Source organism: Diaporthe batatas, assembly GCF_019321695.1.
Source record: "Diaporthe batatas strain CRI 302-4 chromosome Unknown Contig00006, whole genome shotgun sequence".
Classification (NCBI taxonomy): Eukaryota; Fungi; Ascomycota; class Sordariomycetes; order Diaporthales; family Diaporthaceae; genus Diaporthe; species Diaporthe batatas.
The window spans coordinates 347,647-370,731 of record NW_025408553.1 but is presented as its reverse complement, the minus strand read 5'-3'; the positions used below and the strand labels follow the sequence as shown (position 1 = coordinate 370,731).

Sequence of the window (23,085 nt, the reverse complement as noted above, 5' to 3'; positions counted from 1 at the left end):
GATTCGCCTGGGGGAATGTGTATCCAGACGGTCGAGGTTGCAGTGTCAATGCCATGAGGCTGTCAACCACTCTGCCACGGCGTGTCAGTGTGTGCACCGAGAGCTTCGCGGCCCCTTGTGAGGAGCCATGAATTGGGTTTCCGTCTGAGGTTGTAGTCGAGGTCACAGTTACGGGCGCTGGCCACGGGCGCGGTCGCGGTCGCGGTCGCAGTAGCAGTAGCGGTAGCAGTTGCTGCCGCGGTTCAAGGAGGCCGGTTGATGTTGACCTGCAGCATGGGTGGGCGACAGACATGTCTTGCTGGGCGGCCGACCGAGTAGGTTCGGAGAGTTGTTTTGGGGGCGGGCAGCGGAAGTATCGAGGTCTTCGAATTGCCACAAGATCACGCAGGGACGGTACGTACCAGGTACCCGGTACCTTGCTCCTGCGTCCCATGTGGGGAAACCACTTCGGTCCGCCTGTTCCTGCCTCGCTCGAACCTACCAAGTAACCTAGGCACTTGCCTGCCGTGCAGATAGATGCAGAGGCCAGGACTAACTAACTGCTCGGGAGGCGAGTCACTCACCTGGGTGTGTGTGTGTGTGCTACATAGTACGTGTGCAGGTGTGGTGGGTGCACTTGTCAATGTCCGGATAATGGTCTCCCATACATACTGTACATCAATCATACATCAACCACCATCCCCAACGTCGACAGCGGACATGGTCAGACCAGGTACACCACTCTGCACCACGGTACAAAAGCCGCAGCTACCCATGTCCCTGGCAATAGGGCCTCTGCCCTGCCCTGCCCTGCCCGTGCTCTCGTGTCCGTCAGTCTTTTGCAGCTCCCGCGAGATCACCGCCCCCAAGTTGCATGGCGTGGCGTCGACGATCTTGCTGATCAAAGCCGGAGTCTGCTGATGCTTGGGAGAAGCCGGCCAGTGTGTTTCGAGAGAGTCGAGACTAAAAAAGATCAGGGCCGAGGTCAGGTCCCGGCCTGCAAGTTGCAACTCTACAACAGACCACGAGCGCCGTGGGCCACAGCACTACCACAGCACTACCCCGTATGCCATGCCGACCCACGCAAGCCACGGACACATGGCTGTGGGTGAACCCGGCGCTTTGGTGATGGCGGGTCGACCATTCCAGCCTGGCCGCACATGGCGTGCCGGGGAACACGCCCAGGCTCAACAGGCACTCAACTCTCATCACTGGCAGGCCTGGCAGGCCTGGCAGGCCCCCCTCGGAGACTCGGAGAGCACAACACACGGGCCCTGGCGTTGACCATCTCATTTCGTGTTCCCCAGTACCCTGGGTACTCCGTCGGGCCCGGTCGCCAGAGGAGCAGCCACACTCCTACACACCCACGTCGGCCTGTGCAGGCTGGCAGGCTGGGGCAGCACTGAGCAGTGACAAGAGTGACAACAGGGTTGAGGGTGCGCTCTGTCCCGTCGGCCCATTCCATGCCCTCACCACTCTCTCTGTTTACTAGTGTTCACCTTGGTCCAGCTGAGGCCGACAATGCCTGACTTTCCGCCTCGCAGTCTCTGTCCAATCTCAGTCACTGCCCAGACCTGCTAGCAACGGACCGAGGTCACCGTGACAGCCACGCATCCGGTCCAAGCCTGCCAGCCTGCCTGCGGCTTTTAATCACGACTTGCTTGGGTGTCCTTCAGCTATCCTTGTTGGGACAGCTGTGGCTCCAACTTTGATCTGCCGGTACCAGAGCCCAACAACATCAACGCTCGGAGGGCGGAGTACCGGCCACCAAACCACTTGCCGGGCCCATTCCGTGACACAGACATCACGTCCAACAAGTGCCGCAGTACACCACAAAATTTCAACAAGCTCCTCCTGGTAGATCGTAATAGTCTGCCGCTGCTGGGCCCCGGTACTTGGTTCCGGCACAACGTCGGACAAGCTCTAGACTCTTGCCTGCGGGATACGCTGCTCCCTGGGCCACGCGGTAGACTTCCGTCTGGCCAAGTCGGGGGCTGTTCGGATCCACTGGTCAGCAAACCCCCAGTCTTGTCCCTTGTCGCCTCTCGGAGACTTGTTCCAGTCACCACACGGGAAGTTCCACTCGGCCCTGGCTACAGGACCTGAGGCCCTGCGTGCTATTGCAGATATGTTCCACATACAGTATTGCATGGTGCCGTGCACTGTGGTGGTGCTTGCGCCGGCACCTTGCCAGCTTGCCAGCTTTCCCGCATCCCCCCGTGCATGGGAAAAGCCAAGTCGGAGCAGTTGCGTGTAGAGTGGGTCCCGACCAACCCAACTCCCACCCCTTACCAGATGCATACAGCCACGGGGTCTGCCACAGCCAGGGAGCCGGGAAGCAGCCTCAAATTGGCCAAATGTCCATGGTAGCCTCGTAGAAACACGCGCCAGCAGCACGAAATGCCCGTCAAGCGCAATGGATTCCTTTCAGAGCTGGCGGCGCCGCCATCTGACGCCACGCGTTTGAGATACCTGCGCCCATGCCTTGTCGAGGTGCCTGCCACCCCTTCATTCCTGCACTACGGGTCGCCAACAGGGAGAGGGCAGCCGTTGCGCCAGCAGTGAGCACGGCCAGCTGTGTACTTTTCGACGCCACTTTCGGGCACGGTGCCGCCAATGCCCTACGCGGGAGATCGCGTGGAATCCCCTCCCTCCCCCCCCCCCACACCACGGACAGCAACTGTCAGGTCAGCCACGCCGGACAGTCTGGTAGGCAGTACTCCGCCCGACACGTCCAGGGAGGCATACGCCGAGGGCAGTGCTGCCACAGAAGACTCGGCGACGTCGCCAAACACCCCTGACCTCTCAATCTCGAGTCGTGTGGGACTCTGCGTTGCCGAACTCCTGCCTTGTTTCATTGATCGAAGCGAGGAGGATCTGGGTCCATTCCACACGACCACAGCACGCACAGCCATGCCCGTTCTAAGGAGACTCGACCCGGCAGTGGGGAAAATTCGCCGGTGCGGCGTCGCTGTCAGTAAAATTCCCGATCTCTGGGTCCGCCAATCGCTAGCAAGCCATAGCACAGAGCTATGGTACCTGGTACCGATGCGGTCCGGTAAACAACAAGCTCGGTCAGATTCTCACACCACAGGCCAGCGGGGCATATACGTGGTGTCCGGGCTGGCCAACGCCCCTTGCCGCGCAGGACAATTCGCACGGGGTTTGGATGAAAGCTTTGACATTGATGGCAAACGCATAACATGTGCCGAACCGAGCAGGAACCTTGTTAAGGCGATTAATAGACTAGCAGTACTAACACGATTTCGGCGACCAGGCCGACAATTTCTCCAGCAAGCAACGGCGCAAGTCATCAACGGCCACCACGGGTAACGCACGGAGGGTCGCGGCTACAACCATGTACTTGCACAGGTACCTGGTGTAGTCCAGCCTTGGACCGACATTCCACACGTCTGACACCATTTTCTAACTAATAGGAACGCAACGCTGGCGGCGCATGCGCCTGCAGGGTTCAGGTCCGCCTATTCAAGCTTCCGTGGTAGCCATTCACGAGCACCCATTCAGAGCGGCAGCCGAAGCACACCCTGTGAAGGGGTCTCCTGGTCGCATGAACATGATTTCGGCACCCCTCTAGCTCGCCATCAGTTGAAACCTTGTCATAATTAGAAGCGTGGCACCCACATGCCAGAAAAGGGGTAGGAAGCCGCATGGCACCTAACGTTTGGATACTCCAGGACGTTCATCAGTCTTGAGTGTAACATCCTGCAACGCCATGAAGTATCGCCGCCTGGCCAGCCAACTACACGCTCACTTGATTGTACAATATCTCCCAGTGAGCAAAAGCACCGTGGGGACTGCCCCCACCCGCTGATCTATATACAAACCTAGGCTGGCCCGGCGGCCGGGCAATCAACTCGCCAAGTGGTGGGCAATTCTTAGTTGTCCGGAAGCGACACTATACTGTTTCCCCAGGGCTGGGACTTGCGGGAAAGTGGCCGGCTTGTTACCGGCGGGAATGCAGCAATGAAGACCCATGCCTTAATTGCACGCCTGTATCAACGCAGCGGCCACTTCGACTTCAGACGCTGAGCTATGGGGAACAGGGGCTTGCTCTGGGGTCCATGACTAGCAGGCACACAGGTCGTAGCAGAAACCGCCTGCCCACAGCCCCTTGGGCCACGAAACACGCCAGCAATGCCGGTTGTTGAACATCACTCAAGATCTCTCGGTTTGCCCTAGCCACTGTGCGCCAGGGGGACCTCGTCAGGTGGGCCTAGAGGATTCGTCTCTCCAGAGAATTCTTCCGATTCAGCGTTAACACGCGGAGAGCCCCGGCAAGCTGCAACCCCTGACCGGATGGACCACGCAGAGTCGGAGAGGGCATGCATAGTGCCTGCTGCGCAGTACTACGTACGTACTGGCAGGGTAGCAGTACGTACCGAGACAGCTCCTCCCTCCACATCGATCTCCACTTACAGGCCCCAACTTGTCATGGCAAGTCAAAGTCAAGCTTGCATGGATTCACGGAGATCTCCTTGCACTCCCTCTCAGGCCGAGCTAAGTTGACCTTGGAGCCATACTTGTCGACGTTTCTTTCGACATACTAGTAGACGTCTCCTCCTCTAGTCACCCCCATAGGCCTAGACTTTTCCCTTCCCTTGTCTTGTCATCACCTGCACAAGCCCTGTCTCCTGTGCTTGCATGTCCCTCGATCCTCATCGGCAGGATCCTCTTTTTGTTTGCCGACTCAATCCGGACCTGATTCTAGTCTGCTCAGCTCTGCAACTTGGCGGTCCGGTGGCACTGACCTGCATCTTTCGTACGGAAGCCTGCGAGATTAGCCGCGGATATTGTGTTGCCAAACGTCAGTCTCTCGCCCAACTCCTCTACACACAGAAGGCGCTGCCAGGTACCTCCTTCGGCAACGTGGAGCGAAATTCCAAGCCAGAGGGGCAGCCGCATATCAGCAGATGCAGCACTGCGCTTTCTCGACGTGCTCCACGACGGGCTGTGTCCTATCCGATCCCACTGTGAAATAGAAATATTCACGGGGCGAAGGGGAAGTCTGCCGAGCGAGCTGTATGACACCACGGACCAGAACGCATCGGGGTTGCACAGAAACTGCAGCACTGCGAAGTTGCCGCCAAAGAGGACACCTACCTGTGCCCTGACGAATTGGGGTGGAGAATACTTGAGACATCTCCGCGTTGCCCATTCTGACCGACTTGGTAGATAACGACCAGTTCTTACGTGTTCCAGGCCAGACGTGGTCTCGACTTGGTAGTCGTGGAGGGAGGCTGGTAGATGGGGATCAAGTCCGCCGCCTATTCGCGACCTGAGCTCATCTACAGTCCGTCCTTTGGTCCGGCCGACCAAAGATAGAAGACAAGAAGACTTACCCCAGGAATTCTACTCTGCATGTTTCTCGACAGAAAGCTCCCCGGAATCTCACCTATTGGGGAGCTTGTGGGGTCCTTGCCGCACAAGACCAGAAGTCACTGGACTCTAGACTCGTCGAACATGGCAGCCGCGTCACACAGCCAATACCCTCGATCTCCCAACCCTTCCACAAGGTCATACGACTCTTCGTCAGTATCTTCTGCAACTTCTCCAGCGCCTCCTACCCAGTACTTGGGCGGCTTGATGAGCACAAGTGCGAGGTCGAACCCGGCGCCAGCACCACACCCCATCGGTATTCCCCCATTGCCCCCGGTTCATCAGCATTCGTCCTTCCAGCCGTATACTCCAGTCACCGCGACGACCATGATCGGGCGGGATTCTTTACCGTCGAACGAGTCCGTTGCCAGCACGCCCGGAACAGCCAATGCACAGCTCCCACCAACCTCTGCCAGCAGTAGCAATGTGCAGCAAAAGCGGGCCTACCGGCAGAGGAGAAAAGACCCCAGCTGTGACGCCTGCCGAGAGCGTAAGGTCAAGTGCGACGCGACGGAGACGACCAGCTGTTCTGAGTGCTCTAGCCGCAATGTCAAATGCCAGTTCACCAAGGAGACGAACCGCCGCATGTCGTCCATCAAGCAAGTACAGGATCTCGAGAAACAGATAGAACGCGTCCGCAGGGAGAACAACAGCCTCCGACGCATGATCTCAGAAAAGGATGGACAGCTGGATGTGGACGCTGAGGGCATCGAGCAGCTACCCCTTCAGCTTCCCAGCATAGGAGCGGAACCGAAGAGGAGGAAGCGCCCAGCGCCCATGCATGACCTCTCCAGGGCGCGATCGAATTTGTTGAGTATCTCGAAAGGCGTCTGGAAGCCGCCAGCACAGTACCGCAACTCTCTGACCGCGACACTATTCGACGCCCAACGGCCCGAGTTGCCACCGATACAGGCGACGAAGCAGCTCCTTGATAGCTACTTTACTTCTACGCACAGCATGTTTCCAATACTCCACTGGCGCACTTTCGAGCAGGGCATTGAGGACATGTACAGGGCGGCAAGCTTACAGAGTGTTCCTCTGTCGTTCATGTCCATGTTCTTCGCCGTTCTGGCAGTCGGCAGTCTGTTTACACCTGAAGCACCAAGCGAGCGGTCATACCGCGGCTCCGAACTCCTTGAAATGTCACGGAAGCTGGTCGATCCATGGAACAACAACTTTGTGCTCGATGATGCGCGAACGCTAACTTTGCAATCAATCTTCCTCAGCGAGATGAACCTTAAATCCGCAGCGTGGAACTGTCTAGGGAATGCCGTCCGAGTTGCGCAAGACATTGGGCTGTACTCCGAATCAGGGCCGTGGCCGGTCATAGAGGGAGAAATGCGTCGACGAGCTTGGTGGACGATCTACATCCTTGACCGCAGCCTCTCCGTGGAGCTCGGCAGACCACTTCTCATCGACGATTCCGACTGCGACGTGTCTCTTCCCGCAGGCGTCGACGACGCTTACATCCACGACGGCGGGATGACCGTCCCTGCGGGAGCCGAGCCCCTGACGAACTCCCTTCTCGCCCTCATCAACGTAGTGCGATCGTACGGTGCCCTTCACAAGGCTCTCGCCTCCCCAGTGGTGGCACCAACCCGGCTCGCAACTTTCGACTCGCACTTCGCATCCTGCCTGCGCACCTTTCCACCAGCATGCGATCCTTCGTCCCAGGTTCCATTAAGCCCTCACCTCCTCAATCCCTTAATCTACCTACTGCACGCTCGCCTTCTCCTCCACAGGCACAACCTCACGCCCAGCTGCCCATCCGACGTCCGAACCTCGGCGATTGAGCAGTGCACCCACACAGCACTGGAGACCGCCTCTCTCATCACCCGAACAACACCTCAGCTCCCCGACGGGGCCACTTCTCTGCTCGCTATGCATCTGTTTCGCTGCACACTGTTCCTCTTACTTGCAGGATATTTGGATGCAGCCACAGCCTGTATTCGCGCACTGGCTGCCATCGGTACACGGCGGGATGTCACTGCGCCGTGTGGGCGTTTTCTGTCGTTCTTCGCAGCAGTCCTAGCAGGAAAGAAGACGGAGTATGCGGCCTACATAGCCAGGAGCAGTCCACAGTCGCTCGCACAGCCGCCCCCTGCTTCTGGGAGGGCACAGCCTAGCCCGTTGCAAGATGCGCTTCTGAGGGATGAGGAACTACTTGTGTATGTCAGTGCGGATCTTCAGGCTGGCCCGGAGACGGGTTGGGTCTGGGTGGGCGGCGAAAGGGATGCGCAGGCACAGCAGTCTCCCAGCCCTGGACTGGTACGGAGCAGTGCGTCTGGGAGCGGAAAGGGGGCTTTGTTCAGCTCGGAGGCCCGAACCGGGCTCAGTGAGGAGGAGAGCCGAGACTGGGGCGGATGGGAGAGAGTTGAAGGTCTGATTCGCGGCCTATCATCTGGGTCGACTACACCTACTGCACCGGCAAGCGGCGGGCCTTGGGCCCATGCACGTCCTGCCGTCCTGCCGCCGCCACCAGGACCGCCATTACAAGTCAAGATGGAACCAGGAATGGGCCAGGTGACTCAAGCGGCCGGTCCGAGTGGCGGGGGAGGTAGCAATGGCAACAGTCCCACGACGGGCAAGACGAAAAGTCAAGACAGAATTAGCATTGCGAACATCATCTGATCTCGCGGTACGAACAATTCGACGGCGACCAGAGCGAAGCACGACTACGACCATACAATCCTGTCTATCAGGTTGAATACACCCCCGCGCCGTTCCCTACATGTTGTGGCCATCTCGGACTTAGGATTCCTTGGGTTTACCGGGCAGAAGTTTTTACCAGACAAAGACCTTTTTCGAGACATATACCTATGCATTGCATGGAAGAATGTACGACTACGAGACGAGCCAGCAGATAAACGATACTTGGCTTTGAAAAATTGAATCCCTTTTCTCCAAGCGACCGACGTTCTTCTTAATCAGTGCGAATACCTATTACAAAACATCATATTCCTTGCTTGGGACGGATAATGGAGGAGAGGATGCGGATGCTTGGGCTTCGGCGTGCAGGATGAGCAACGACCAAATGCGTTTTACTAGCAGGGTAGATATTGCGCAAATCCGGCTTGGCTTGCGAGCGCGGCTGGGTCTGTTCCTCAGCAAGCTTGCCCTAGGACGATGTGGGACGAGAGCCTATTCTCACTATCGCGCGACCCGATCAGGCATACACAAGAAAGAGCTGGTGGCCTGGCCTGTGTTTGCGTATTGCACGGTTATTTGCTGGCAACCCGATGGTCCAATCCTCTCTCCCTCAACACCTCTACCGATGAAAATACGGCATAGTTTAAATCCTGTGCCTCGTCTCTGTTCGTTACCTGAGTCTGACGTGGAATCTGGCATGTGTCGGACTGGATCATCAACAGAGGACCTATTCTGTACTCTCTACTGGACCTTGCGACGAGTCTCGAGACGAAAGGGCTATGGTATCACCGCCCTGGATGAGCAAGGAGTGTGGGACATGGCCAGCGCACAGGAGGTGCTGATGCTACAAAGTGGCCTACTAGGGCTTGTACATTTCTTTCTATCTAGCAAGGGCTGTCGGCCTAATCCATAGTTGACAGTCTTCCCGCCTGAGTGTACATAAATTAAGACTGCGAACAGGGTACTATGGGGAGTTGGACCGGTGAAGGAAGACCTGAACGTGAAATGAAATAACCACACACACCTTGCCAAAGCATCACTTCTACAGTCCGCTGCGGACATTGATGACAATGAAGCACATGTACAAGCAATGCAGACCGCGTGCCGTCTGTGCAAATGCAGAAAATTCGTTCGGGGCCACAATGCCCAGCCCAGAGGACAGTCGCCTGTGCTCAGCGGACCACCTGAGGTCTCGGGATCCCGATGTGTGTCTGCGACGCACCGGGTCGGGTAGAAAGAACTGCTTGGTTCTTCTCCTCTCCCTTCCTGAGTATAGATCACACACGCGCGCAGTCCTGTCCCATCACCAGGCATGGTGAACCCGTCCTCGGGCACGAGAATCGGTATCGCGCGAGCTGTCACCACTACCGTGACATGGGCGGCACTTCCCCCATCACATCCGCCTGCCCCCTTTTCCTGGATGGAAGGCAAGGCACCCTTCACTCTATCGGCCGAGGACAGGGCGGAAGAAACATTCCAGATGCCCTGTCAACCTTACGCGTATGTTTGTGAATGGGGATGCCTCGCTCTCTCGCTCTCTCGTTCTCTCTTTCTCTTTCTCTCGCTCTCTCTCTCTCTTCTTTCCTTAAACAAACAATCACCGTGCGGCCGCCCCACCTCCCCGTACTTTTATTACCACCCTCCCATTTCCTTCCCGGCCGACAAATATAGTACCGGCGGCTGCGTGCGTCTGCCCAGCACAGTTTCAAGAAACTTGTGTTGTTGAGGAGCCCCGTGCAGAGCCTGGTTCCCTTGCCCCGGGTCGCACAACTATCTCCCCCTGGAGCCCTCCCTCCCATCTCCGTCCATCTCTTCCCCCCCCCCCCTCGGGAGCAAAAGCTACTTCCTTGATAACCCACCCCGCCTGCGGCCGCACCGTTACACGCCGTGCTACCATGACCTCCCAAATACGAAGTCTCGGTGAGGCTGATTCAAAACACCACACACAAGAACAAAGGGGGGTTGAGACTTCGGGAGTTGAGGGGGGAGGGGTGGTGAAAGGAAAAGTTAAGCTGCAAGCAATAGATAGGAGTGTCTAGGTGCTCCGGCTCCCGTGCAAGGGGGGTGTCGTTTGGGGGCGGCGCGTCCGCGTTAGGCATATGAGTGGTGGGCTACAGGGCCATAGGATGGTTGGGGGCCGAAAAGGAAGGGGTCCCTTGAAGCGCTCGCCCGAGTGTGCCTTGTCAGAGTCTCATTGGAAACAGCTGGGGTTGTTGAAGACCTATTATTGACTTTCGGCAGCTACCTGGGTATTACCCGACGGGTCTTGCTGGACGCTGTGCCCGTTCTCCGGTGCGAGCGTTTGAACCCAGCTCCTGGCCAGCTAGCTGACTTGTCTGATTTTCTCAGTGGTGTGCGGGCGAGGACTTGCATACTTGGATAGTCAGGTGTTTAGTCTTGTGACCTGGCACCTGAGTGCCTCGTGTAACGTTAGGTTAACGACAAAGTAGATGGGCGCACTTCTTATCTTCACAATCAAATCAATTGTATTCGTGTTGGTTTTTATCATTCACTACGTTACGCAAAAATTGTAATCCACCGCAAAACCTGATGGCCTCCCGATGACTTCCGCCTTCATTTTTTATGCGGCTCAATGAAACTTTGCAACAACGACTCAAGTGATCCTGGGCAGCAAACGCTGGCGATCATTAGCAGACAGCGTGTGTCTTGCCGTGCTTGCCCTGCAAACTGTGCTTCTCGTTCTGCAAATCATTAGATTAGTCTCGTCCTTGGCCAGATGATGTGTCCCTGCGTCTGTGTTGGGGTTGGAACATGGAATCTTTGATCGAATATCGATAACATAGGTATCATAGGGAATTTCACGGAAACAGTTGTTTGGAACATGTTTTCAATCTTGGAACACTTGCCTTGAACTTGGGATGATTGTGTGTGGATTCTCGGAGATGGTGCTTAGTTTTCTGATGACGTTCAACCTCGGCCTTGACCATTTTCTCAAGCAGACCCATGCACAGCTTGATATCTGCGATGAGGGATTCACAGCGGCCTGTAGAGTGGTGAGTCAGCAATCAAAGGATCCATGAGAGGAGCATTGGAAGGGGTGGACCGCAATGTGTCCACGGCCTGTCTTCAGAGTTCTGGCCTCACAAGAGACTGTTTGGAAGACTAGAGCTGGAAGAGGCTGTTTTTTGAGGGGATTGAGGTTGCTTCTGAAAGCTGCTTACTTCGGGTGAAGTCCTCTCTTACAACAACACGCAGCATTTTCAGGTTGTCGGTCTTTGGAGCCTGTTCGGGGGTCAGCTATGAAGAACCAAAGAAGCAGTTTCATGCAAATACGGCACAGACTTGGCCACAAGGTGGCCGAACCCCCCCCCCCCCAAGTCTTTTCTCGAAACGACCGGAAGGGCTATCGGTACAGATTATATCCTGAACTTGCTTACCATGGTGTACGCTGGTACGATCCAGGAACGCTGTCACACGTTAATTACTATTTGCGTTTCATTATCGACCCTGTGGATGCCATGATGATACGTACAACTCGAAGTTGATGTGCTAGGGCAAACTCGTCATAAGGCCTCTCCCCTTCGGTGTCCGGCGGCAGGCCTGCAATGTTCAGAGTCAGCTACAAAGAAACAAGAGAGTAGCCTCATAGAACTTTCAGGGGGGGGGTGGGATGACACTGTTTGGTCAGAACCTGTCACGCATCCAGCAGTGTGACAAATCTGTTGTGGCGCGGGCCACAAGTGCAAGAGGTTTCTCCTTGAAAGGATTGACGTGGTATCTGAAATCTGCTTACGGAAGGCCACCAACGGCAAACCTGCTCCACTCCCTTGGCTCATGATGATGAAGCCCAAGGCCTGAACGTGTGACGTTAGCCTTTCTGCGGGTCTCAAAGAGTTGCATTCTAGGTGAAAGACAGGGATTTGTGGGAGAAAGGCTTACTTGTAAATTTGAACTTAGATAGTCAGCTGTCAAAGTGAGGTTCTTCATGATCTGGGTGTAGCCTTTTATAACACACCGAAATCAGCGAAACAGCTCTCCAGGGCGGACGGTGTTTGCATTCCAAGGAAATTGACCATTCAATAGGCTCCAGTTGGCCAGGCTCGTCGTACGCTGAAACGAACTTGGGCCAAATGAACTCGTCCAGTCACACACCCAAAACATTGAATTCTGGTGATTCGGGGTCTTCATACCTTTCTTGCCCAGGCGAATGAGCTGGTAGTACTGTCCGATGACCTGCGATGCTCCTTTGGAGAAGTTCAGTGTGAACTGTATGTTACGTGTTAGCCACATGCTACACAGGCTCTGAGCTATTTGATTCGCGGTGAATCCATGGATCTGATGCTTGGTGATTTGACCGGCGAGAAAGAAAATTGGCACGTACAGACGATTGATCTGATCCTAGGTAGTTGATGTTGAACACAAGCTCCTGTGGCAAATGCTCGGCATCTCGCCTTTATCGAGGACATCAGTTCGAGATCTTCACCGTGTGGTCAATCAGGAGGTACAGCCTACCATATAACCCAGCCCACACCTTCGCCGAGGACGTTAGTTGGAATGTATACCACATGCTCAGCTCAGATTACGGCTTACCAGGGTAAACAAGTCCATATTTATGGCCTGACACGTTTATGGAGACGACCCTGGGAAGGCGGAAGTCCCACACAAGGTCTGGGTTCCTAAGTAAAGAGTGTTAGAGCCTATGGACGATATGGTAGACAGGAGAGTCCCAGACGTACACGAACGGCGCGACGAATCCGCCAGATGCCGCGTCGACATGTATGGGCGTCTCCAAGCCACGCTCAACCAGAAGATCATTGACGGCCTTGACATCCTCATACTCGCCCGTGTAAGTAGTTCCTAGGATGCAGCAGATACCGATGGTGTTCTCATCCCTGATGGTGACGTTAGTCCTGTTATTGGTTTTGGAATGTTGCAATCTAGAACATTTTAAAACATGGGAGTCGGGAACCCATGAAGGGGTGAAAAGTGAGACTTACACAAGGTCGACAGCTTGCTTGGGGTCGATAACATAGCGCTCCTCGGTGCAGTAGACCAGTCGTTCCTCTATCTCGAGATATCTGGTGGCTTTCTCCCAGCAGACTTGGACTGCACTATTCATCACTATGTTGGGATTCTCGGTACTTTTCCCCTCGGCCTTGCGCTTGTTCTTCCAGCGCCTCTTCATGGCCAGGACGCCTAGGATGATGGCTTCGGAAGAGCCCACGCAGCTTGTTCCGATGGCCTCTTCTCCATTTCCGACCGGAGCGTTAAAAAGACTTCCTATCATGTTAACGCAACGGTTCTGCATCTCGGCTGTCTTCGGGTACTCCTCGTAGTCTATGAAGTTCTTGGAGAGGGCGTCACTCATGAGCTTTTCGGCCTCGTCCTCCATGTAGGTGGTGACGAAGGAAGCAAGGCTTTTGCGGCATTTATTGTCAGTCCAAAACTCGCAAGCACGTTTGAGCAAGGCATGGGAGAAATCATTCAGGCGTACTTGAGCATGGGATTTCCGTCCAGTGACAACTCATCCTTGATCAAACGGTAGGCAGCTGACTCTATGATTCAGCCATCATCTCCAGGACACAAGTCTAGGGGTTAGTGGGTACCTTCTCTCGGCATTTCCCCGTCTGGTATCTCATAACGAGGCAGCTGATCGTGACGTTAGTCCTGGTACGGGGTTCTAAAGTGTTGCATTCTAGAAGGCAAGGCATGAAATACGAGCCCTGGAGGATCGGTGGCAGGTGGAAAGTAATGCTTACATCCTGGGTCGCGAACTTGGAGCCATAGACGGAGGTGGTGAAGTTGTCATTGTCCGTTGCTGCTTCAATATGGAGCTTCCTGACCTCCTTGGAAAGGTCGTCGCTCTCGTGGAGCTTGGAGTCGACCCTGCTGAGATGGACCATGTTGGGCAGTCGGCGGGACCTGAGGCAAGTATGAGGTTGGTAATTTCGAGACTGGTTTTGTGTTGAGCACGGGGAAAATGATGCAGGGCTCGCTTTTATGTCTGAAAGAAAGGTGATGTATTCCTCTGGGAGGCCGCCTTGGAGTGTCTGCGAGGCGAGTCAGCGTTCATGTCGCTCGGGAGAGTTGGGGGAGTTGGGGGCCTATGAAATGGGCTAATAAGTGGGGTGAGACGGTCACAGCAGTTCAGCTCGTCCAGGGCCCAAGTCGCCCAACATTTGCCAGTGAGGGGTTTAGCTGATCGAGTCAACGAGGAATCCCACTTACACGAGACGAGTGATCTTCAAACACTGGTACTGGCAAGAGAGGAGGCAGGAGAGGAGGTGGAAGTGGCGGGCAACGAGCTAATAAAGGGGCATCAGGAACGGCGGTAGCTTAGTAGGTGCAGTAACTGGGTTCACAGAGGGGAAACGCGGGACAGTGACAGGGGGTGATAGAAGCTCACACAGCTCCCTGCCCAGACTGACGTAACCGCGGGCGACTAATAGCACCGATTGTTACAGGCCAGGCCTGCATGGACGAAGGCCTCTCCACCGGTTGGTTCTGGTGGTCATGCTGCCACGCTGCCACGCTGCCATGCTTGGCCATTGACATGGCCCCACGTATGTGTCTCTAGTAGTACTGAGACGAGAGCCATGTCTCTTGGGAACAAGCACGCACTGCATGACAGCATGAAGCACGATCGCCAGGGGTTCTGTGGCTATCGCTTCCTAGGTTCGTCTCCCCCGCGCGGGAGCGGGACTCACCGAATCGGCTCTAGGCCCTAACTGACATGGCTGGGCAAAAAAGCTTGGTCTTTAGTCGAAGCAGGGATCCCGTAGATCCAACCTCGCCTGAACGGTTGAACCTCATCAAGCAAATAGCCTGGGGCACACTACCGGAACTCGGGGGCTGCGAGAGCTGACGAGTTACACAGCCGGCTCAACCCGCTGCCAGTCCGTCTTTGCACCAACTGCATTGGGAAATGGTGCTGGTGGATGGTCTTCCCAGTGCCTAAGTACCTAGGTATGTTTCCATCTTCCTCATACTCAAGTACCTAGGTACCTAGGTATATATTTGTGCCGGGCTGGCTCTCATATATCGGCTCCGTCCACGTGAGTGCGGATGCCCGATTGCGAGTGAATCATTTCGCTTCCTTCGACCACAACCCCTCGAGGTTGCAGCCCAAGTCAAGCCAACGCTGCCCCAATCCAAGTGAGTAACAACTGAGTGGGCAGTTGTCAGTGCCACGTCTCTAACCACATGCATCTACGCAGCCAACAGGCACCTCTCGATCTCAAGGAACTTGAGGCCGTTGTCTCTCGAGGCAAACTACAATCAAGTAGGTAAAATTCACATCCACAGTTGCCTTCCCCAGCAGTCTAACACATTGCAGGATGCCGTACGACGACGATTTTAGCGACGGCGAGCCGTAGATGCCCGCCACGGAGCTGCAGGTCGTCAACTTGGGCAGCGCCGAGCAGCCCAATGTTTTCTTTGGCACACAGGGTGGCATTGAGTCTTGGCGGGCCCTGACAGGACCACATCTTACCTACCTAGGTAACCCCAAGGAAGCGGAAGGTGGTGTTGTTACCCTCTGTATCGCAGTCGCTACACTGAGCAACGACATGGGCACTGTTACCAGGCAGCCTGCCAATAAGATGCGCGCGAGGAAGGCAATGGTCCAGAAGGCGACCAATCGCCCAAGGCAAGCCGGTCCTTCTCATTGCGTCCCGCCACGAAGCTGTGGATGCTTGCCTCAGAAGGGTAGAGGGCCTGTGCCAGACAAGCGGCATCGACTGTGTTATCGTCCGGGTCTTTGATGCCGCAGAGGACAAGAGCGCGTGCAAGCGAGTTCTTCGAGAGAGGGACGGTTGGCGTAACTTGCCATTCCGAGTACGCTCGAAGTGGCGTCCCCACCTATCGGTCGCTTTCTAGGTCGCGTACTATCTTGACATCGAACCTTCTCCCTGGACCGGTCAGCATCTCGACGCAACTACCTCGCCCCAGTGCTTCGCGGATGCCCTGGACATGGCCCGCCGACTCAACGGTGCACCAACAGACATGCCAGATGCAATGAAGTCTCGACTTCAGAACCTGTTTAACATCTATGTTGACCAATGCATTGACCACATATACCAGTCTGCACTGCTGGTTGCTGTGACGCCGTATGCTGCGTTGGGAAAGGTGGTCAAGTGGTTCACCCGCAATCGGGCGTCCGTGCTTGCTGTGGACGAGGCACACGTGATGCAGTGCGTGTTCAACCAGTCCACGTTCCTCTTCGCCTTCGATCCCCGGCAGCTCCCAGCCTTTAGTGCATCTAAAACCTCGCCAATGGTGCCAAGGGTTAACACGTACGAGAACCAGACCATCTCCTCCCTGGCCGAGCGCCTGTTCACTCTCGAGTGGCCTATCATCTCAATGGACCAGCAGTTCCGGGTGCTGCCTGGCCTCTTTGACCCTGCACGCGAGGCCTTTTACGCACAGCGTAACATCGTGGACATCAGGGACCCTGGTGCCGATACTTCTGTCACTGCTGTTGTCGAGTCGTGGTTGGGGAAGAGAGGCGGCTCGCCGCCACCTTCTGGGAAGTTCTGGCCCGCCTTCTTAAACATCACTGGCACCAGATGTGAGAAGGTGACGGACTCCAAGTCTTCCATCAACCCGGAGATGTGGGAACAGTTCTTCTCGGTGCTGTGGTACGACTTGCTGAGGCCTAATGCAGAGTTTCGTATCGAGTGGAACAGGCTCTGCATCATCACGCCGTACCGAGCCACGACGAACTATATCAAGGACTACCTCCGCCGTCGAGGTCTCGAGCTCACCACATCCACTGTCGATCTATGGAAGGAGCCATCACCGATCGCGCATCCGAGCCAGGCTGGCTATGTAGCCGAGGCCATTCGGGCTCTGGTCCTCACCGAGGACTCTGTTGCGCCAGACAGAGAGGAACCGACAGTGCGGCTACATAATCCCATGAAGCTGGATTGTGCCACGATCGACTCGTACCAGGGACAAGAGAAGGACCTCGTGTTCTTCTTCAGCACAGTTTCCGCCTTGTCTGGGCCCAAGTTCGTGGCCAACGCCAACCGACTTTGTGTTGCGTTTACAAGGATGAGGCAGGCACTAATTGTGGTGGGAGACCCCGGTACTCGTACTCGTAATAAAAAGGATATTGCGGAATATGGCCAGCACCTCGATACTCGGGCGTTTAATGGCCTTTGGGGTTAGTTCCCCACAAATGAGCGTGTTGTGCGGATAGGAAAGTAGGGTTGGGACATCCGACGGAGATAGGACTATGGAGGGTGAATTTTTCAGCCCACAATGGGACAGTAGATAGGACTATAGTGTCAGACAGAGTTCTCGCACGCTACAGTAGCTAACACAACACTTTATTGTACTGTTTATGTGATTACTACACATAACTGGTTTCGCAACAACGACTGGTAATGCGACGATGGGCTCGAAGAAGGAGGGTTGCGAGTTCTGAATTGCACATCGATGGCGAGCTCAGTGCCAAATCATTGTGAGTTAGCAATTGGAGCGGTATTGTTGAAGGCCGACCCATAGAGTTAGCACAGAGGCAGACATCTCGAAACCAGCCGAGCTTCTTGGGAAGAATAGAATGACCACGTGCGAGATTCGAAACATGGACTTTTCTGAACAATAGGTTAATTTTCGCATGCCTCGTGTCAAACATACTATAGAGTAGAGTGTATCAGACGGGGTTTTATGGTCTGAAGATCTATTTCATTGAACAATCGACTACCAAGGTTGACTTAGATTCCTCACAGCTGAGTTCCCTTCCCACCACTGGGCTGAAAGAACAGGGGCAGACCCGTTATCATTCCGTGCGTCTACTAATTGAAAAGGGACCCTCTCTTAATTGGCATGTATCCCTGTTGCCACTTGTGCTGGTCCATATACCAAAATTGACCATCTTTGCTCTCTTTTACCTGTGGTGCGCTGGGAGGCACGAGGTCCCGAGGGTCCTCATTTGACCCACGAGGCTCATCAGACTTGGATGGAGCAGATGTTGTAAAGGCCCTCCCGTTGGCAGGGATTGAAGTCCTCTGACCTGGAACTCCTTGGCCTGGAGTAATTTGGGTTGATGCAAGTGGCCGTCCTGGGTGTACCGGGAGCGTCGTAGAGCCACTGGCAGTAGCGGGCGACGCCCTGTTGGTCTGGGCTGCCGCAGCGGTAGGAGCTGGGGCAGCTTCGCCGGGTGCTCTCGATGATGTGGCCGTTGAGGCTGCCTGGGGAGGCCGACTGGTATTGAGGGGTGCTGCCGTGGGCGGCTTGGAGGCCTGCCCACCGGATACAACCCTTCCACCAGCCTGTGGTGCCGTGGCCGTGGCTGCTGCGGCTTTCTTGGCCTTTGAGGCAGCAATCTGTTGAGCGGTAGCGGTAGCGGTAGTGATAGTGTTGGGAGCCATATTGGTTTGAGAAGATCAAGTGATTTGTTGGATGGATTGGAACGAAGATATTTGAAAGTCACAGGCAATGTTCACCGCAAGATCTCGAATGGCTGTGAGATGATGAAGCTGAGAAGATGGTTTGGTGATTGGTTGTGTTTTCAAGTTATTTGATATAGAAGAATGGCAAACATGATTCACCCAGGACTGCAATGAGTTTAAAGTAAATGTATTGCCATGATCGCCCAGTTAATTATGGCTACTACTGTTTCTTTCGCGGACCAACAAGTCCCAAATGTTTCTATTTCGAGCTAGCCAGGTCCTCTGGCGGCCTTGATATGATCCATGTCCAGGTCCAAGTTGGGTGGTCGGTCGACCTGATTTCGCAGCATCCTCCAGCAGGTAGGTGTGGCACGGCTGGATTACATCTCGCTGATAACTGGTCGAGGCCTCGAGCGACAAGGGTCTCTGTGGTCGCCAGGTCTTAAAATAGGACAACCTAAGAATGGAGCAAACCATTTTGTGTTGGTGACAGGCCCACCCGAAATGTATCCACAGAGGTTGACCATATCAGGCTTCTGGGTCTGCCCTTGTGGGCCCTGAAACACGGTCAATAGTAAGGTCTGGCGTAGTTTCTAGGGCATCACTGCCAAAGCTGGGGGGGCTGGGTCTTCCAGTCACGAGGCCTGTTTTCGATGAGCGGCATGTAGACGAGACGTGAGAATTTCTGAGGTTGGGCCGCCTGCCGTCCAAGTCCCATGCCACGCTTGCTGCATTTAGACCACTGAAGGTCCACGAAATTGCATCCCACCACTTTCAGGTTAGTAGGCTTTTGAACGTCGTGCATTATTTATCCTTGTGGTGCACGAAAATTAGGGTATGGGCAAATGCTCAAGAGATTTCACGCATCCGGCTGATATGACTGTCATAATAATTGCACTCAAGGGGGTATTGTACAATATATTCAAGCCCTTGGAAAATCTGGAATTGGAATTGCTAGTCCTAATATGCTAGTATCAAGAACGTGCCCCTTTTTCAGGGCAGGTTCATAAGCCCCATTTATATGTGGTTTCGCTTCTATTCCGTATACGTCCGAGGACATACATGGCGCCTTCATACGGTGGTAAGCACTCAAGACATAAGCCCCATTTATATGACAACATCCTGATCAACCTTGTCAGGGTCTATCAGTTGATCTAACCCTGTGTGTGACTCTATGGAGACTTTCAAACGCTATTCTTCTCGGAATCAGCCAATTTTTGACTCACTTCATCTCTCATATGCCCTGTGATAGGAAGGTAAAGGCCTTTCGTATCATGCCCACAGAACCTCTCTATCAGCCAATCCTGTTGAACCTTGCCATCTTTCCACGTGTCAGGCACCCAGCCAGCAACATCCTCCCACAGATATTGGCTCCAGAAAATCTCAGTTGGGTTAGGTGGCAGGCGATCGAGCTGCTCGGGTGATAATTGCCGTACGTTTGCATTGTTATAGTCGATGAGCACAATCCGGGGGAGGAAAATACCACCGATCTTTTCTGATTGCATTGGCGCGAGAAGGATGTTGCGTCCCGCAAAGTCGCTTTGGTCAACTCCGCCCTTGATTTGTTGAACGTGCGCGTCCATCGCTCGTGCGAGCACCTCCAGTCGGTACTCTTCAGGGTAATGAAATGCGTCTTTGCCCGCTGCTCGACTATAGGTGTTTTGGATACGACTGTCTCGGATAGTGACTCCGTTAATTCGTTCCATCAAGATCAAACGTACAGGTCTTGATGTCGATGATCCTTTGAAAACAATAGGAAGAGTGAATGTCCATGATCCATAGTATTTGGGGGCAGAAGAACCAGTGTAGCCGGTTTGCTCAAGTATCTCGTAAGCGTATGTCTCAACCGCATAGTCCTGATCGGCTTCGTCCACGCAGTCTCGTGGATAATAGCCCATGCTGTGCTCAAAGTTGTAGTAGAGCGGGTCGTATATCTTGGCAGTTGCTTCAAAGGGCTCTGAATCTCCATCCAAGGGGGTGACTGTGCATGCGACAATCTGGGCACCTCGAGCAGCCCCGATGGCGATGCTTGAAGTGATGGCCAGCTCGGCCTGACTCGAAGAATCTTCAAGACCGTCGACAGGTGGATTGGCAACAACCGCCTCGCTATGGGTTACGGTTTCCAGATACTCTTCGCTGAGTGTGGGTCGCTCTTGGAATCCTGATTGTTCACCCTCTGAAGGTGGCGCATGTCGAGATATCCGGACGGAAAATCCAGGGAGATACGGGAGCCTCGGCCTGTCGGGATCCTCAGGAGCGTGCCAGTGATTGAATCCGCCCATTTTATAACTTTGGGTTGCTCTCCTGATATGTTGTTGTGTTGTAGAAGTCAACGAGTGGTCTAATAGTGGTGGTTGTAAGTGATGACTAAATGATTGTTAGGCGGTATGTGGTTAGGTGTACTCTGAGGGAATCTGAGTGTTGGCGAAACAGTCAAAATAGCGCTTATGGACGTTGTAGAGTGGAAAACCAGCCTGTTATTACACAGCACGGATATGATGCAGTGAGAAGTCGATGAAATCGGGGTGGCAAGATTGAGCATGTTGGCTCGGATGCGATGAAATGGCGCATTTCGCATTTACCATGTGCCGCCGCATGATGAAGGCTGTCTGTTGGGAGGCTGGGGTGGAGTGGGTCTGGTCATTTCACGGGCCGCATTCAGTCTGGCGGCTGTGGATGTCCCTGGCCTTGAATTGACCAGGAAAGTGGATTTATCAGCCATATTTAGTTGTGAAATCCACTCTGGTCACACAAGCCCTGGACCGTGAAGGCTCACCATATCCAGCGCCGTTGGCTGCAGGCTAAATCAAGTACAATCTCAAGATTGGTGGGCTTTTGTAGGCCCTCATGTGGAGTCATCCGTGGATGGTGATGTGCCTCGAAGCCACAGGAAGGAGCTGCGGCTCGGGAGGCACAACAGCCTAGCACAATATTGCGCCGGATGTGGAGTTGTCAACCGCCAAATTTTGCCTCAACTTCGGGTCAAGATCACTATTTTCAGCGCAATATTGAACGAATTCTGGGTCATCACTTAGGCCCGTGGAGAATGAAAGAGAATGACCAAGCAAAACCAAGCGACCCGCTTTGGTCGCCGGAGCAGGTCATCTTCTCCCTTCGTACTGGCCGAGCATAATGCCTCGGCAACATAGACTGAAGATGTGGTCTGAAGTAGACCAACCGCGTTGACCAGTATCTGTCAGAGACTACAGAGAACCCTGGGGCCAAGGCCTCTGACCACAGGCCAGTCGCGAAGCTGTGGGTCCGAAGGAGAGGTGATTGTTACCGGCCACGGTGAGTACAATCATCAGCTTAAATACTCGACATGGCCTCTTGTTCCGTTCCTTAACCACATGACTCCAATACTATCAAATATTTGACCACACCCTGATATCTCATCCAAACCTCATTGCAAAGCTCGATCGAATCGAACACTGTTTAGCTTTTCAGCCACCCTCCTATTCTCTACCAAGCACTCGATCCAAGCGAACAACTCATCATGTCTGCTCTAGCCGCGCCAGTCTCAATTTTTGACTCTCTTGCGAAACCGCTGCCCAATTTTGAGAACACGCCTACCAGTGACAAAGATCCCCGAGTCGATGAAGGGGCCATTAGCACGCAGGTAATGCCACCTCCGAAAATTGCTATACCTCGCCGTGCAGACATCCGCTGGCACATTTTGGGTGCAAAGGACCTCGACCCTCGGAGCATAGGCTTCAGTGCATCCCTGGCAGGGCAAATGGCGAATTTGAAGCCAACGGACAAATGGGCTGCCGAAACTCTCGAACACGCCAAAGCCTTCCGCGACAAGAAGTTCTTTATTCCGGAGAAAGAAGACACCATCACCCACTCGAACGAAGCAGACGTCGTTCGAAGTGCTGGACTGTACCTGATACACCCTGTGATGCAAGCAATTTCAGCACATCCGCGATACTATCACCAAATCATATCCCAGGCCGAGGATTATGGGTCAAAGACACGCACGGATATGACCTTTTATTTTCCTTTAAAGACTGGCAGCGCACCAAACGAAAAACGCCGAGCTTTCGCCGTGGTTGAGTATAAGAAACGCGAAGCATTTAACCCTTCGGGCTTTGACCATGCCCAAAAGATCGATCAGCATATGCCACAGGCTTGGAGAGCAAATACAGCAGACAAAATTGGCGATATTCTTGAGCCGTATGAAAGTGGCAGTGCAGGTCAAGCTCGGCACAAAATTGCGAATGATACTTTCCTTGAACTTGTCAAAGCGTGCGGCCTGTCAACGGACAATGCTGCCAGTACCCTCTTTTCAAGCTCCGAGGAAAACCTAATAAAGCAGGCGGCCTCGTACTCGATCACATATCGTGTCAGGTATGTTGTGCTGTTTAATTACGATTGTATGGTGTTGTGTTATTTTCCTTGGCTGGACTTTTCCAAAACAAAGAAACAAAACGAACAGGAGTATCGGTTCAGACGGGATACTAGGCATCAAATGGGGAATCCGGCAAAGACGTATCCCGTCGAAGTTGACATCTATACCAGAGCTGACGAACAGTACTGGAGGCTTGCACTTATGTCTTTTATGCAGCATGCATGGGAAGAGACCAAGCCATATGTTGCCTAGGCATCGCGAGGGCTGGGGTGCAGAGAAGGATGTGCATTGGAAGATCAACAGCCGATGTTGTTCTTGAGACCTAAAAGAAGGCCATGTATTTAATCTCCG

General features: G+C 54.2%; 5 protein-coding genes across 5 annotated transcripts; 2 read left to right on the top strand and 3 right to left on the bottom strand.

The window, feature by feature from the left end:
* The first annotated feature begins 4,784 nt into the window (after nt 1-4,784).
* KVR01_006289 (uncharacterized protein) lies at nt 4,785-8,997 on the top strand. The gene is made up of 2 exons (XM_044785203.1): nt 4,785-4,804; nt 5,173-8,997. The coding sequence occupies exon 2, from the start codon at nt 5,359-5,361 to the stop codon at nt 8,005-8,007; it is 2,649 nt and encodes an 882-aa protein (XP_044645092.1). The 5' UTR covers nt 4,785-4,804; nt 5,173-5,358; the 3' UTR covers nt 8,008-8,997.
* A 1,498-nt stretch (nt 8,998-10,495) lies between these two features.
* KVR01_005833 (glutamate decarboxylase GAD1) lies at nt 10,496-14,400 on the bottom strand. The gene is made up of 17 exons (XM_044792375.1): nt 14,215-14,400; nt 13,746-14,036; nt 13,593-13,635; nt 13,481-13,535; nt 12,984-13,403; nt 12,723-12,878; nt 12,577-12,662; nt 12,499-12,517; nt 12,368-12,437; nt 12,177-12,252; nt 11,926-11,987; nt 11,780-11,840; nt 11,519-11,586; nt 11,424-11,453; nt 11,208-11,268; nt 10,893-11,029; nt 10,496-10,727 (listed from the first exon to the last, which is right to left on the bottom strand). Exons 2-17 carry the CDS (start codon nt 13,887-13,889, stop codon nt 10,674-10,676), a joined length of 1,542 nt encoding a protein of 513 aa, XP_044644636.1. The 5' UTR covers nt 13,890-14,036; nt 14,215-14,400; the 3' UTR covers nt 10,496-10,673.
* Nucleotides 14,401-15,362: 962 nt separating this feature from the next.
* Nucleotides 15,363-17,157, top strand: KVR01_006378 (uncharacterized protein; the record flags this gene model as incomplete). Its single annotated transcript, XM_044788328.1, has 3 exons — nt 15,363-15,642; nt 15,671-15,822; nt 15,865-17,157. 3 exons carry the CDS (start codon nt 15,363-15,365, stop codon nt 17,155-17,157), a joined length of 1,725 nt encoding a protein of 574 aa, XP_044645181.1.
* A 629-nt stretch (nt 17,158-17,786) lies between these two features.
* On the bottom strand, nt 17,787-18,362 carry KVR01_006432 (uncharacterized protein; the record flags this gene model as incomplete). Its single annotated transcript, XM_044781846.1, has 1 exon — nt 17,787-18,362. The coding sequence occupies one exon, from the start codon at nt 18,360-18,362 to the stop codon at nt 17,787-17,789; it is 576 nt and encodes a 191-aa protein (XP_044645235.1).
* A 1,128-nt stretch (nt 18,363-19,490) lies between these two features.
* KVR01_006428 (uncharacterized protein) lies at nt 19,491-20,665 on the bottom strand (the record flags this gene model as incomplete). Its single annotated transcript, XM_044781694.1, has 2 exons — nt 19,491-19,514; nt 19,697-20,665. The coding sequence occupies 2 exons, from the start codon at nt 20,663-20,665 to the stop codon at nt 19,491-19,493; spliced, it is 993 nt and encodes a 330-aa protein (XP_044645231.1).
* Nucleotides 20,666-23,085: the final 2,420 nt, after the last annotated feature.

Excerpts from the sequence above, each read along its gene's own strand:
- KVR01_006289 (XM_044785203.1), top strand. The coding sequence starts at position 5,359 with ATGTTTCTCGACAGAAAGCTCCCCGGAATCTCACCTATTGGGGAGCTT.
- KVR01_005833 (XM_044792375.1), bottom strand. The coding sequence starts at position 13,889 with ATGGTCCATCTCAGCAGGGTCGACTCCAAGCTCCACGAGAGCGACGAC. Across the intron at positions 12,879-12,983 it reads AAGCAAGCTGTCGACCTTGT|GGATGAGAACACCATCGGTA; the intron begins GTAAGTCTCACT and ends CGTCACCATCAG. Across the intron at positions 11,269-11,423 it reads TCGTACCAGCGTACACCATG|GCTCCAAAGACCGACAACCT; the intron begins GTAAGCAAGTTC and ends ACCCCCGAACAG.